Raw genomic sequence first — 14,302 nt, forward strand, 5'->3', positions numbered from 1 at the left:
CAAATTATATTTCACGTTCAAAAATATTATTACCAGATATGTAAATACAGACATAGTTTTTCCACATTGTAAATCCAGCGGCTAATTTTCATTTGTTCAGCAATCTATTCCCCAGTACTCATGCTGACCTCAATCTACTACAGAATTTATACTTATGTAGCACATGAGAAAGAAATGTCTGCAGTAGATTCTTATTTTTGCACAGCTTGACAAATCTACACACCAACTTAATTAGGAAGACTTCCCTGGGACTAAAATAAATTTTTAAAAAAAATTAAGAAAGTGTAGTTTCAAGTGAAAAAAACTGCACTGCGAAGCAAACATTTTAAACCGAGGCTGTCAGGTTTAGGCTGGCTGTTTTCAGATGGTGGAAAAGCTTCAGTGGTACAACTTCTTGCTGCGTATTGCCAGTGCTCAACACACAACAGAAATGCTTGGACTGCACTGGAGTTTCTCCATCACTTCCCAGAAATGCTGTCACCATGAAGCTGCATGCTTCTGCACTGCTTACATGAACAAAAAAGACTAACAATAACTATAAATTGGTAAACTCAAACTTCCTCCCAAAATGCCCATCATAAAGACAGCAGCAAACCTTGCAATGAAAGGGTTCACCATTGCAGATGTTCCCCCAAAGCCTGCCTCCACTCCTGGGATATCTCCATGTCCTGGTTTCAGCCGGGATAGAGTTAATTTTCTTCCTAGTAGCAGGCATGGTGCTGTGTTTTGGATTTAGTAGAAGAATGTTGATAACACAATGATGTTTGTAGTTGTTGCTGAGAACTGCTTATGCTAGTCAAGGACTTTTCAGCTTCCCATGCCCTGCCAGGTACACAAGAAACTGGGAGGGGGCACAGCCAGAAGAGTTGATCCAAACTGGCCAAAGGGCTATTCCATACCATATGGCGTCATGCTCAGTATATAAACTGGGGGGGTTGGCTGGGGAGCAGCGATCGCTGCTCGGGAACTGTCTGGGTATCGGTCGGCGGGTGGTGAGCAATTGCATTGTGCATCACTTGCTTTGTATATTATTATTATCATCATTATTGTATTGTTATTATTATCATTACTATTTTACTTTATTTCAATTATTAAACTGTTCTTATCTCAACCCAGGAGTGTTTCTCACTCTTACTCCTCCAATTCTCTCCCCCATCCCATCGGGGTAGGGGCAGTGAGCGAGCGGCTGCGTGGTGCTGAGTTGCTGGCTGGGGCTAAACCACAACACTCCAGGATCAGGGAAAAAAAAAAAAAAAAAAAGGAGGGAAAAAAACGGGGGGGCGGGAAGAACTTACTCTCACAAACACACATTAAACAATCCTTGGGGTAAGGAAGTGGTTAATTCCTAGACCCTTTCTCTCTCAAAACTGGGACACATGAGGACTTTGAAGTCTTAAATAATCCCCCCAGTACACACCCCCAATCCCAGGGAACTGTGTGCACTAGCAGCAAGAAAAAGAAATCTCCCTACTCCTACATAATCATAAGTGACTTTGTGTTTAATTTTATTTCCATTAAATAGCTCCCTTCGCTGAGAAAAACAGTACTAGAAACAAATACGTACCAGAAAAATGCAGCAAGTGAAACCAATGACGCAGGCTGGCAGTAGTACATACAGTCAGGAGACAGACAAAAGGACCGATTTCCCTTCTGACAGAAGGACTGATTTCCCTTCTGACACTCCCTTCCCAACTTCCTTAACTATTAAAAGCAAAATACCTAAAAATCATAGGAAGGAGGAAACAGCCATGCTGTTACAGACTTTTACTATCACAACAATATCAAATCCAGTAGTAAGGAAGTTTCATGGCTCTTCTACAGAACAGGGAATATATCGCCATCAGGAAAGAAGCTGCTGTAGCCCTTTCTTCTGTTTGAGTTTGTTCTTTAGTTCCAGCTAGTAGAAACAGCAGAACATAGCCCTGTGTTTTCACCATAATTGTTTTGTTACTAATAAGCAAAACCAAATCACTACATTTCCCACTCTACTTTTTTACTACTTTAGTATCATAGTATTTAACATAACGATGACAAAAAGCAGCATTTACTGTAAATTGTCCTGGTGCTTCTGAGACCACAGTCTAAAAACTAGTTAAGGTAAAACACTAAAAACCATACACAGGAAATTACCCTCAAATGGCAAAAGGGACTGACTAAATTGCTTAGAAACATTAAAGCAGTACATTAGCAGTCAGTAACGACACTGGTACAGGTGTGTTTATCAGTTCAGATCATCCATTAAGAATTTGTTATGATTCCCTGTATTTCTGAATTCATGTTGAGCAATGACTTATCACAAAGCAGACAGTATACGTATGATACGGCAAATCACGATTTATACCGTGACTACAAGCTACAAAGCTTGAGATAATACACTAACTTTGTAAACACTACAGAAACCATGATTCTTTGCAGAAACTATGAAAAAAGAACATTAGGCTTAAGTAAAAACATGGGTTTTCCTATTGCTTTGCTCCAGTTGTGAAACTGTCCCATACCAAATTGCCTATTACTTTAAAAGTGAGCAAGACAAATGGAAGTGTTCTTACAGAATATACTGTCAGTAGCCATTTGCTACTACAACTTAACGTGCGACTGTACTTCAGATATAATTAACAGTCTCACATTCATATAAGCACACATTTATATATGTAATGTGTCTCACATTCTGTCTGGACAGAAAAATGTTACATGAACCCTACAGTTTTAATTCCACACTTCACAAAAGCAAATAGCCACAAGGTTCAAATGAAAGGTCAGAGGGTCAGAGGGCTAGCAAGCAGGAAAATATCTGGATTGCTGTCGTGTTGACACCTACATTAGCTCAAAAAAACAAGATAAAAGCATGTTTCTTACCTTCACCTACCATAGAAACACCTATTGACATGCCCATAAACTTGCTTTTGGTCCATACGTGAGCGTTCACACACATTTTCTTCTCTTTGCACTCACAGTAAAAGCAAGATACCGGTGGATGGTGGGATACTTGTTCAGCTACAAACCTCAGCTTGTAGCACGTGGACTGGTCCTGGCCAAACTCCTTGGTTGGGTCCTTAGAAACCGTGGAGGTACCATTAGTTCTGAATGCTTTCACTTTATCTTTAGGCACATCCCACGAGCAATGAAACGTTTCACCAATTATAGGGTTATAGGGCTTCTTGGCAACCGCTCCCTTTCGGCCTTCGTGAAAAGCTGTTAGATAATACTCCACAAAGCAGATAATTCTTTCCTCGGGAGTGGCTCCAGCTGCAATTGACAAAAACAGGTCTGGATGGGCCATGAAATTTGCATACATCTCCAGCAGGGATCTTTTCTCCAAAATAAATGTTGGAAGCACTACCTGTATGCAAAGCAGACAAAGGCAGATATGATTTCCCCATGATCATACTACCACGGGGGAAGGGGGGGGAAGAACAGTTAAGACAGCTGCAATTCTGGCCCTGCCAAGTTTCAGGACAGCGTATTTTCCTCCCCTGCCACAGCAATTTAATTTTCTTTGCAGTGTTACTAATGAGCGAAGGAAAAAGCAGTGGCCTCGATAGCCATGCAGGCTGCTTCCTATTTCATTATGATTCACAAGAGCAGCTCACGCAACAGGGATGGGCTGTTCCGCTCACGTGGAAATCTGCCTTTTCCTCTCCTCTCAGTTAACAAACCAACCATTGTTCTCCTTGTTTACAGGACATAAAAACATACTTGCATGTAAATTAATTTACATCACACATCAACAAACCCAACTAATCATAACCCTTCAGAAAGAGCAGGGCACACCCTCGCAAACCACTAGAAGATGAGTATTTTATATAAACATACACATTGCCAATCTGGAAGTGGTGGATAGTGCAAGGGGTACACCTACCCATTCTGTCAAACAACTGGGCTCCCAGTTTCACTCCTGGGCCCCTGACCACCCACTGCGTATGTCTTAGGTCCCCTGAAGCCTCTAACAAACCAAGCCAAGTAGATCCAACCAAAACCAAACCTCAGGTGCGTTTCCAAGGATAAAACCATGCCAAGGACTCCTCTCAAGAGGCAGGAAACCACTCCAGGTTTGACTCCCTCTGCGCTACACTGTCATCACATGTGTCATGTCCCCTCCCATCTCCCAAGTCAAATCCCTTGCCACCTCTAGGCTCTCCCGTCACCTCCAGGCACACAGCACATCCCCTCAGTTGGAGATTGTACCATACTACTGTGGTGGGCCCCTGCATGCCTTCATCTTAATTCAGACAAGTTGAAACAAACAAAAAGTGCACAAACTGTTACATTAATATCCTGGGACTGCAGATGCTCCAGGGACCCAGAAAAAACCTGGGCCTGAGCACTAGGCAGGCTGCACTGGAGGGAGCCAGCCCTGGGGGATTTGGATGCAGTCTCAAGTGGCTCATCTAGCAACGCAGATGTTGCCAAAGTCACCCACTTAGGAATAACACTTGGTTAAAAGTTTTCAATGAAACATCCTCGAGTGCACTGCAAGACAGACAAGGGCTACAGGACCTAAAATAATTAAATTCTCTCCCTTCCTCCTCCCTCACCCTCCACCCCTTGTGCAGGACCATCCCAGGGGAGCTCAGAGGTCGCTCCTGCGTGACCAGCAAGAACTTCTGGCACACACAAATTTGTCTAGAGTCAAAGTGGCTCAGTAATGCCAGATGCAAACCAACAGCTGTCCCCTATTAAAGCAATTTTTCTGCTTTCCTCTTCAATTCTTCATTGTGTTTATTTTTTCCCTTTCCCAAAAGCAAGGGTTATTCACAGCAGGCAAGGAGCCACCCTTCAAACACACACATTTGCTTTCCCCCCTGCCGCCCCAGCTTGCTATTCTAAGAGGGACCAAAGCACAGTTCAGTTCTTTTGGATCCCATGGATAATGAAATAGAAGCTGTCAAACTTTTATTCATTGTTTAGTTCTTTTCAAAGAAAACTTGTAAACATGAAAAAAAATTCCAGTCACAACGGCTCTAAATGCAGTCTTAATACCTACACAGTAAGTCAACATACCACACCTGCAAAAAAAAAACAGATCACCGCTCTGTTTGGTAACATACATACTCATTTGCTCTTTCCTTCTGTATACTATTTACACACATATGGTCTTTTACAGGCTAATATTTTTTACCAGTTTAGATATAAATCAAGCAAAGTTCCATCTGTAATAGTCCTGTGACTCTACTCTGTAAGCCTTGAGGACTCTACACGGTCTCTGTTACCAACCTAATGAGGCCCCAAAAGATGCAGGACCTTAATTTTACACTATGAGTGGCAAACTACCGAGTTTTTATTAAAGACAGACTACAGTCCCCTTGGTGGTGTGATAGCAAGGGGCTGAGGAGATTGTTTTTTAAAACTGAAATCTAAAACTTTGGCAGGCGAAGTGGAAAGGCAGTAGATTTTCTTATGGTATTTTTAGCTCTTTAAACAATTCCGTCTTACTTGCAACATTCCCATTCTGACCAAATATTCATTATCCAATATAATCTTTAAAAAAATGCAATTCAGCATTACTGATCCTCAATACAGGATCTCATTTTAATATAAATTGCACACTCGAAGACCAGGTTATCAAGGGGGAAACTGACAGCAAAACATAGAAAAAACACCCCCATCATTTGTGGCTCGAAATACTAGTAGTGACTATCATGAGTTCACTGCACAGATTTGAAAGGGCAGGGAAACTCATTTGAATAAACAGCACTCTGCATCTCGTTACGTCCAAGTGGCGCTCTCTAAAAAGAGTGACCTTTATTAGCACAAATGGAGGAGAAAGAAAGAAAACTATGGACCATACTTAAGCCAATGCAAATTTTATGGTACAACATTAAGACTGCTGTGGTTTCATCCTGTTGACTTGATCATCTAGCCCTCGTATCTACTCTCTCAAGTACTAGCTGTGTGCTTTGCAGCTACATATTTAACACAGCTATGCCAACATCGCCACTAAATGAGATGTTATGAGCCACTGGACACTTATTACTCAGTTTCAAGAATCAATTTGAAATCTGAATAAAGCTTGAACTCCAGCTCAAATGATCTTGCTTTAAAAGCCTAACTAAAATGGAAACTACATCCTTAATTGTAGCAGGAAAGGATCCATGGCAAAACGTAGAATAATTTAACTGTTTCCTCAAAAGGAGGCAGAACTACATATGAAAAATATTGGAGTTTTTAAGCTTACACAACTCCAGTATTACAAAATATGCCTAGAAAGCATTGCCTTTTACTAAATAATCTCATTGCCTGAAAATTTTAATATGCACCACCACCACACACTAACATAGTTTAAAAAAAAAAAAATATTCACACCAGTCTTTTTTTTTTTTTTTTTTTTAAATTGGCCCTACCTTGATTTCTGCAGAAATAAGCAAAATAGAAATAAACAAATTTGGAAGCATACGGCATTCTTGCCAGCACTGGACTGTCATGCACTTGTGCTAGTACTCTAGCTTCCAAAGGAATGAGGTTTTCAACTCTTTTGCAGCCAAGCAAAATGCACTGTCCAGAAGAAGAATACACTTAGGACCTACGTTCTTTATACTGGTTTTGGACTACAATAATTTTTTTTTTTTTTGTATTTGCATAAAAAGTCAAAACTGCCTAATTTTTTCCTCTGAGAAAAAGCTGGCATGACAACCAAATGGACAAAAGCATCTCTCTAGAATAAATACCAAGTTGATGAAGTCTGAAGCAAAAAATTTCCTCATTGCATTCTAAAATGTTAGAATAATCTCTGTTGTTATTCTTTTTCAGGTTTCATGCAAAAAGAAAGCAGTTTAACAGGCATTCTTCCTTTTCATTGAGGTTCAAAAGAGGATATTGGTTCAAAGCTTGATCATAACTTCCTAGGTTTGAATTCACTTTTACTTAATTAGATCTGAATGCAACTGAGGAAAGTAAGAGCACCACTTCTTAAGAACCGAGATATTTATCCCCCCTACTATTTACTGTGAAGCAAAACATGGGTGTCTGTCAGCACCATTCCCTACTTTTTTCAGAAATCTGACCAAGGTACCCCATGCTGAGATGTCCTCCTCTTAGAGGTACAAAAGCTTTCCGCTGTCATCTGTGTCACTGTGGGAATAAAACAAGCTATTTTCATCCCACGAACATTTTAAAATTACAAGATAGAAGTATATTGACAAGCAAATTTAAAACTTATGACATCATGAACATGCTATAATATTAATTTACAACAGGTTAGATATTCTGCAGAATTACTGGCAGCCCTTTTACGCAGAATGGCAGCCCTTTATTTTTAGCACATACTAACTGCCTAGGAAACGTAAGGGAATGCGGGGGAGTCATCACCCATCTGTACAAACTGCTAGCATTAATTTCAATCCATTAGATGCCATTTGCCAACATATTTATCAGGCTGACAGTGATTTTTGGCACTATTCATTTTTTCATTTTTTAAAAGTCCAAAGAACAAACAATTTAGGAACTTTTTTCCCCAGCAATTCCAATTTTAAATTAGATTTAAAGTCCTAGCCCAGTCCAAGGCACTGGTTTTGTACTATGTTCTGCTGCTGGGAACTGTTCCCCTACCCAACTCTCTCTAGCAGCTATTGAAGTCTATTTGGCCACCACAGAGCCTAGCCTGTTCTAGCAAATCCCCATGCAGATTGAATACTTCATTGCAGGTGTTTCCCTTCACAGTAGATTTTTACTGCTTAACTCCTCATTAAAAGGCATGGCAGCATGACACATTTCAAAAGTGAAGCACCTCTGCAACATTAAATGTGGCTATCATCACTGTGGGAAATCCGTGTCAGCACAGGCAAAGCCAACAGTAACATCAGCAAGCACCCCATAGGAAAAGGAAAAGATGCTGTTTCCTCCGATATGGTACATGAAGGTAATGATTATGCACCCAGAACCAAAAGCCACCAAGGGCTCAGAAGAGCTGTTTGTTCATGTGTGTATCATGTTACAATCCATAGCTCACAAAATGAACTGAATAAACAACCCTAGGGAAGAAAGCACAGGAAAATGGAAACATGTAAAACATCCTCTGATATTAGCAACTACTGTGCCACAACCACTTCCAGCAGCAGCTGACTACCATCAAGTCTATCTGAAATCTGACTTGCAGAGCATAAATGAAAAATGAGAAGAGGTGCAGCCAACAAACCAAGCTTTATCGTCACGTCTGTGGCCCTACAGGCCTCATGTCAGGAAGCAAAGTTAATAAAAAAAAGCAGCCAGCTGTCTTGTAATTTTTTTTTTTTAATCCTCAAAATGGTCAGAAAAGTGATGTGCACATGTGGCATGTCTCATTAATACTCATCATATGTGTATTCGTGCATCACACAGGCGAGAGATAGATCTAACTATGCCTGCCATATGCCTCTTCCTCTTTTCAGACTGTGGGTATTACATACGCACATTCATGCGTGCTAGTATTTTGCCACACCATAGATCTGATAATATTCATCACTATCCTCAAAAACTGTCTTCTAAGAACACTATGTAAGAAATAGGTTAGCATATATATTTACATTCCTACTTATAAGTATCTGCACTTCTTTTATTTACAGGAACTTTTTGTGTTTACATTAACCATGTGTCTTTGGGGTTTTTGCCTCCTCTGCCCTGACAAAAAGATGACACTAGAAATCAGGGAAGGTCTTGTTCACGGCAACAGACAAAATGTTTTGAAGACACAAGAACAACAGATAAGGAATCTTAGTCTAGTTTAGACATCATGGACTGAGACAGCCCTAACAAACCAACATAGAAAAGAGGAAAAGCTATGAAAAATTGAGAAATGTAAGAAAAACAAAACAAAAAATGAACTGTACATAACCCCAGACATACTAAGAAGTGACAGGTATAAATGATTCACAAATGAAATGATGAAACTTTTGTTCTATTTAGAACAAAACATTAATTTCCATGCAACTATTCAATAGCTATACTTAGCAACAGATCATGGGATTGTTCAGTCTTAAAACATTTAAGTATCTTTAAATATTGTCAATTGCTCCAGAGGAAGCAGAAAAGACTATATTGAGAAAGCCTGATTTTGTAAGAAAGTGACAGTAAAAATAGATTTCGATTAGCATGTAAGATCAAAAAGGAAAGCAGATGAACTCTTCAGAATACCAAAATGCCCATGAGAAGAATCTCCTGCATAGCTACTTCATGCACAAGGGTAATTCTCTGGTCATTCCAAATTTTTTTTTAATTTGTGGAGGGAGTAAGTCAGAATGAGCTTTTCTTATTTGTGGAAGTAGGTTATAGGGGTTTTATTTGCCTTTTGTTTTTTTTTAAGTAGAAAAGCTTTGTGGAAGGAAAGGGTATTCCATATCTTTACAAAAATCCACTTGATTATTAAGTCCCATGAGCAGGTTTCACTGGAATGTAAGACTATTCAAAAAGAGGCATTCCTTGCTTCCAGAACATCTACCTCCTTTCCAAAACCCTAAGGACTTATAGGAAATTTCTTAGACACCATAACTTCTCTGATCATATCAGTATGGATAAGCTCATAACAATACTGGTTCCAGGACCAGAAGGATGCACAGAAGGTTAAATTGGTGAGCTGCTTAGCACAGACAAGAACAGTGATATATTGAAGACTGCAATTTCTTTACCACCATGGTTTTTTTGCAGCTGCCAAGTAATTAAATGGAATCCAATCCACAAAGCAGTAACTTGAGCACTTATCTCCTTCATCCATAAAACTGGTATTATGATTCCTCAAAATGATCAGTGCACCCTGACTTAACATACATGTGGGATACATACACAACATATGGTTCCTTTGAAAGACTTATTAAAAAAAAAAATAAGGAAGAGTTTCGAGGTTTTTTCTTCTTCTTTTCTCTTTCCCCTTCCCCCTGACCCTGTCCTCCCATCACTAAAATATCTGATGTGGTCACTTTATGCGAAAGCCTACCTAGCAGGAGACAGCACTCCATACCTCTCTGGAACCACACCTTTATGAAGAGGCAAACTTCATTGTCCATGGGGGCAAAACATGTGTACAGGAGTCACACACATGCATGTGCACACACACACACAGAGAAGGATGAGAAGAAGAAAAAAGAATGAACAATTATAAAAGAGATACAGTGTCCGTACCCTGGTAAGGTCCATGCCAAGTTTGAGCTGAGAGATGAGATGGAGAATTACACTACGTTGATCATCCATGACTCCTAAATCCTCCTCTTCATTATCTTCAGTATCTGTCATTTCATCTTCAACTAGGACCAACTCAGAAGCTGAATGCTGAAATGAAAAGAAACATCACCATCTGCACAAAAAGATATGATATGGTTTTTTCCACTATATGTTTAAAAATGGAGCTGTCTCAGCAGAACCAAAGACAGCCTCTGTTAAAACCAAGAAAAGATACACATTTACACTTTAAAAAAATCCAGTGACGGGTTCATAGAGCATTTTGATCCTATCCTCAGAACAAGAGTGGTAAGTATCAGATGCTAATCTACACATTATCTTCTCGTATTTATATTGCAGTGATGCCAGACAAAAATTACAGCATATTAAAGTAACAGATCTTCTATTTATTAAATAGAAGTACACAGGTGAAAATGAGTCTTCAAGAGTTTGCTTCATAACTCTCTCAAGCAAATACTCATACTTCACACCTAGATGTCGCATGACCTGATTTCACACTATTTTTCTCCTTTCCTCTATCCAACTTCGAATGCCAATGCTGCCCGGTTTCCAGACATACTAGCTGAAGATCAAGAGAGAGACATCATGCCATCTCCTTTCAATAGGAACTTTACAGCAGAGAGGGATAATGATTTGTGATACTTTATTTCCCCTCAGGGTTTACAATATATTACTAACAATAATCCAAACAGGTGGTAGTTATTTTGTTCAGTCCATTGAAACCACTCTGCAAGCCTTCCAGATATATATATTCAGGTAAGTTTTTTGTACTTTAAAAAAAAGAGTTGGGTTATACAGCTGAAAAATTTACGGCCCAACATTTCATTATTCCCCAAGGTTTCCATGCTGTAAATGAGACAACACTACCTGCAAAAGTTAGCATTCCTTCATGCTAAACAGCATATTTGCAGAAACAGCTAGTTCATTACATAAAATGAGAATTTTTTCATCTTACTGTGAAAGTCTTTGCAACTGAAAAGTTTCATTAAAACCACCTGATATTCAGAATTAGGTTTCAAAGAAATATTTCTGAATGATCACATTAGAGATCCCTCAAGCGGACAGCAGCTTGTCTAAGGCAAGTGTCCCTGAAATTTAGTTACTACAGATGTTTCCAAGATTTGAATAAGGTGTTTTCTCTTTCTCTGTTTTTTAATTTTTCTTTTTTTTTTTTTAAATTAAATAAATGTTTAGGTAACTGTTCCCAAAAGAATAGCTATTTGGCAAAATCCAAGGACATTTGAAAGACACTTTACAATTACTTTCTTTAGAAAGTAGAATATGTAGATTACATAAAACAGAATCTGGTGAGCTGTAACCTCAACAGCTTGGAGCTTTTCAAAAGGACAAAACCACACTTTCTTCTTCCCACTCACTCAGAAAATAAAAGGATAGAATGATAAGCCCTTTCCTCCCAAATGCACAGCATTATTATCCAACTGACGCCTTACTGACAAGTTCAATTAACATAAAACCTGACAACCTCATACGAAATTATCAGTTGGGGAGACACAAAGCACCGAAGCCTGGATCAGTTGTACAGGCTACGATTCATTTGGAGGGAGCGTGGAAAAAGCAGTATGAGAACTTACAGTAGATGCTTCCACAGGAGGTTTCCCTTTGATCCAGCTTGACCTCATTGAGAGCACTGAGCCACCAAATAAGCGCTGCTGCTTCTGTTACTGCCATGAACCGAGCTCGCGGCAAACAAGCTCCAGCAGAAAAAAAAGCAAGGGAACCTCCCCTCCTCACTCCCACCCCCTCTTTTTTTTTTTTTTTGGCTATCCGACAAGTTGGAGAGTGTGCACCAGATGTCAATCTGCTCCTTGCGTTTCTAGTCATATGACATCGAGATCAGTGAGTTTAACTGCACACAGCTCCAACAGGGAAATGGTGCTGCTGTTTCCCAAAGGATATCCTAGCGGGCTGTTCTCCAGGTGGGGGGGCAAGAGGGAGGGGGCACGAGTGTGCATGAGTGAGAGAGAGAGAGAGAGAGAGAACATGCTAGCAGGTAACAAGCTTTCAAGTGAACATGTAACAGCTGTGTAACCTTTAGTTGTTAACAGCATCAGAAAATAAATTAAATTACACATCAACAAGTTCACAGACTAAATAATGTATTAAGAATTTTCTTTTTCTCCTGGAGATTTTGCATTCAGCCAGGGACAGAAATCCTTCCTTCTTTCCTGCTAAAACAGGTATTAGGTTTTCCATGCCTTCCAAAGTGTTATAAACAAAATAGCAACTGCCTCTCATTGCTACTCTACAAAACGTGCACAGTGAGGGCAAGCAACCCTATGAACAGTTTAGGTGCTCAGGTGTTTGCACTGATCTAAATGAAAGACTTTCTGCTCATCAGGGAGAGTAAGTACAATGTATCATTAGGATCAAGAATGTTTAATGACCATTCTGCAATAAGGACTATAATTTTAATTATCTTAACTTTCCTCTATTTTAAGAACATGTGCAAGGGCATCAAAAATCTCACAACTCTAATAGAGTTAGCAACATACTAGTGACCTTCAGTGCACATAGAATGACATCAGTTGTCTGCATATTTTCTCACTTTCCAAAAAAAAAAAAAACAAAACAAAACTTAAGTGGCAGTTTACAATTTATGGCACAGGAACTGAACAGCAGTCATTTTCAGTAAGCAATATCCTTTCTGTGTTTTCCTCTCTTCTAATTAGCTGTTCTAGGTAGTTACTGAATTACTTTTTAAGAGCACAAAAAAATAGACATTTCTTTTTTAAGTAATGCATATTTTCTTTGAAAAAACAACCATGTAAAAGCACAACATAGGGTGTGTGGACATAGAGCCACAAAATACAAAGCTACTGTATCTGTAAGGGATCATAAAAGTCCAATCAGGTTTTTAATTCTTTTTCTTTCCACAGAAATAGTATGCAGTTTAGTCCTAAACAATGTGTAAGCATGCAGTAGGATGCAAAAGATTATGTTGAGTGATTATCGTTTAATGGCAGCTTTTCTGAATTAGCAGACACTGACATACATCCCCTCTCCCCGTAAAATGTAATTGCAAAGCTGAACTAGGAAAGCAGTGATTTGCTACATTCCTGTGTGGTCAGAGCACAACATAAAAGCTATTGAGCTGTGCACAGCTCAGACCAGGAATGAACAGCACAGCCAGGCTTGGGTGCTAACCCTGAGAATCAAATACTGAACCAGTTACAAACAAGCACCAGAAAGGGGCTTATATTTAATATAATTTTAATCAAAAGTCGTTTACAACACTGGGCTGATGCACCAGGATTTTTCAGAAAAATCTGAATGGGAAACAACAGATCATTTCTAGAAATCCCATGAAGGGGTTCACTTCAAAGTTTAAAGGCCGAAGACACGAAAACACACGCTGGCAGAGATCTATTTAGCAACAGGTCACTTCATTAGACCTGGGATCGATTAACTTAGAGAGGTCATCTGCTGGGATATGAAACGGATATTCTAGTCAGCAGTCTTCATCAGAAAACTTGCTGATTCTTTTTCAACAGATGAAACCTGTAAGGGAAAGAAATTCTTCCTGAAGGAAACATTCTGCATTTTAAAAAAATGTCTTCAGGAAAAAGATACTTCGACAAGCCTAGGATAAAACCACAGAGTTAAAAGCTATGTTTCTGTCAAAGGGCAAACCTGCCTCTGTTCTTCCAAAGCCTCTTCCAGAAGTTAATTTTTCGAATTAACTACTATGCTGGAAATTATTTTTTAGATAATTAGTTGAGTTATAAGGCTCAGAGCTTGGTTTTCCAACATATTTCACAAACTGTATCATGCAACAGTACTGTCAAGCATGACACGGATCTCATCTTGGGGTTTTTTTGGCAGGGGGGAGGGGAGGAGAAGAAAGGAATGTACAGAATCACAGTATCATTTAGGTTGGAATGGACCTCTTGAGATCATCTTGTCTCACACCCTGCTCAAGCAGGGACACCAGAAGCAGTTGCCAAGGTCCAAGTCCAGCTAGGTTTTGAGTATCTCCAAGGATGGAGACTCTACAACCTCTCTAGGCAACCTGTGCCAGTATTCAACTATCTTCACAGCAAAAAAGCATTTTCTGATGTTCAGATTGACTTTCACGTGTCCACTACCTCTCGTCTTGTCACTGGGCACTACTGAGAAGAATCTGGCTCCTTGTTCTTCA

The 14,302-nt window shown here is 39.5% G+C and overlaps 1 protein-coding gene across 1 annotated transcript in view; it reads right to left on the reverse strand.

Annotated features, from left to right (window-relative positions):
• Positions 1–14,302, reverse strand: part of OSBPL10 (oxysterol binding protein like 10) — a 118,383-nt gene that overhangs the window by 11,540 nt on the left and 92,541 nt on the right. Inside the window, exons 7-8 of the mRNA XM_075704864.1 lie at positions 10,087–10,233; positions 2,857–3,340 (exon numbers count right to left, since the gene is read on the reverse strand). Of these exons, the coding sequence (XP_075560979.1) occupies positions 2,857–3,340; positions 10,087–10,233 (631 nt within the window). The remainder of the gene's footprint in view (positions 1–2,856; positions 3,341–10,086; positions 10,234–14,302) is intronic.

This window comes from Pelecanus crispus, chromosome 2 (assembly GCF_030463565.1).
Source record: "Pelecanus crispus isolate bPelCri1 chromosome 2, bPelCri1.pri, whole genome shotgun sequence".
NCBI lineage: Eukaryota > Metazoa > Chordata > Aves > Pelecaniformes > Pelecanidae > Pelecanus > Pelecanus crispus.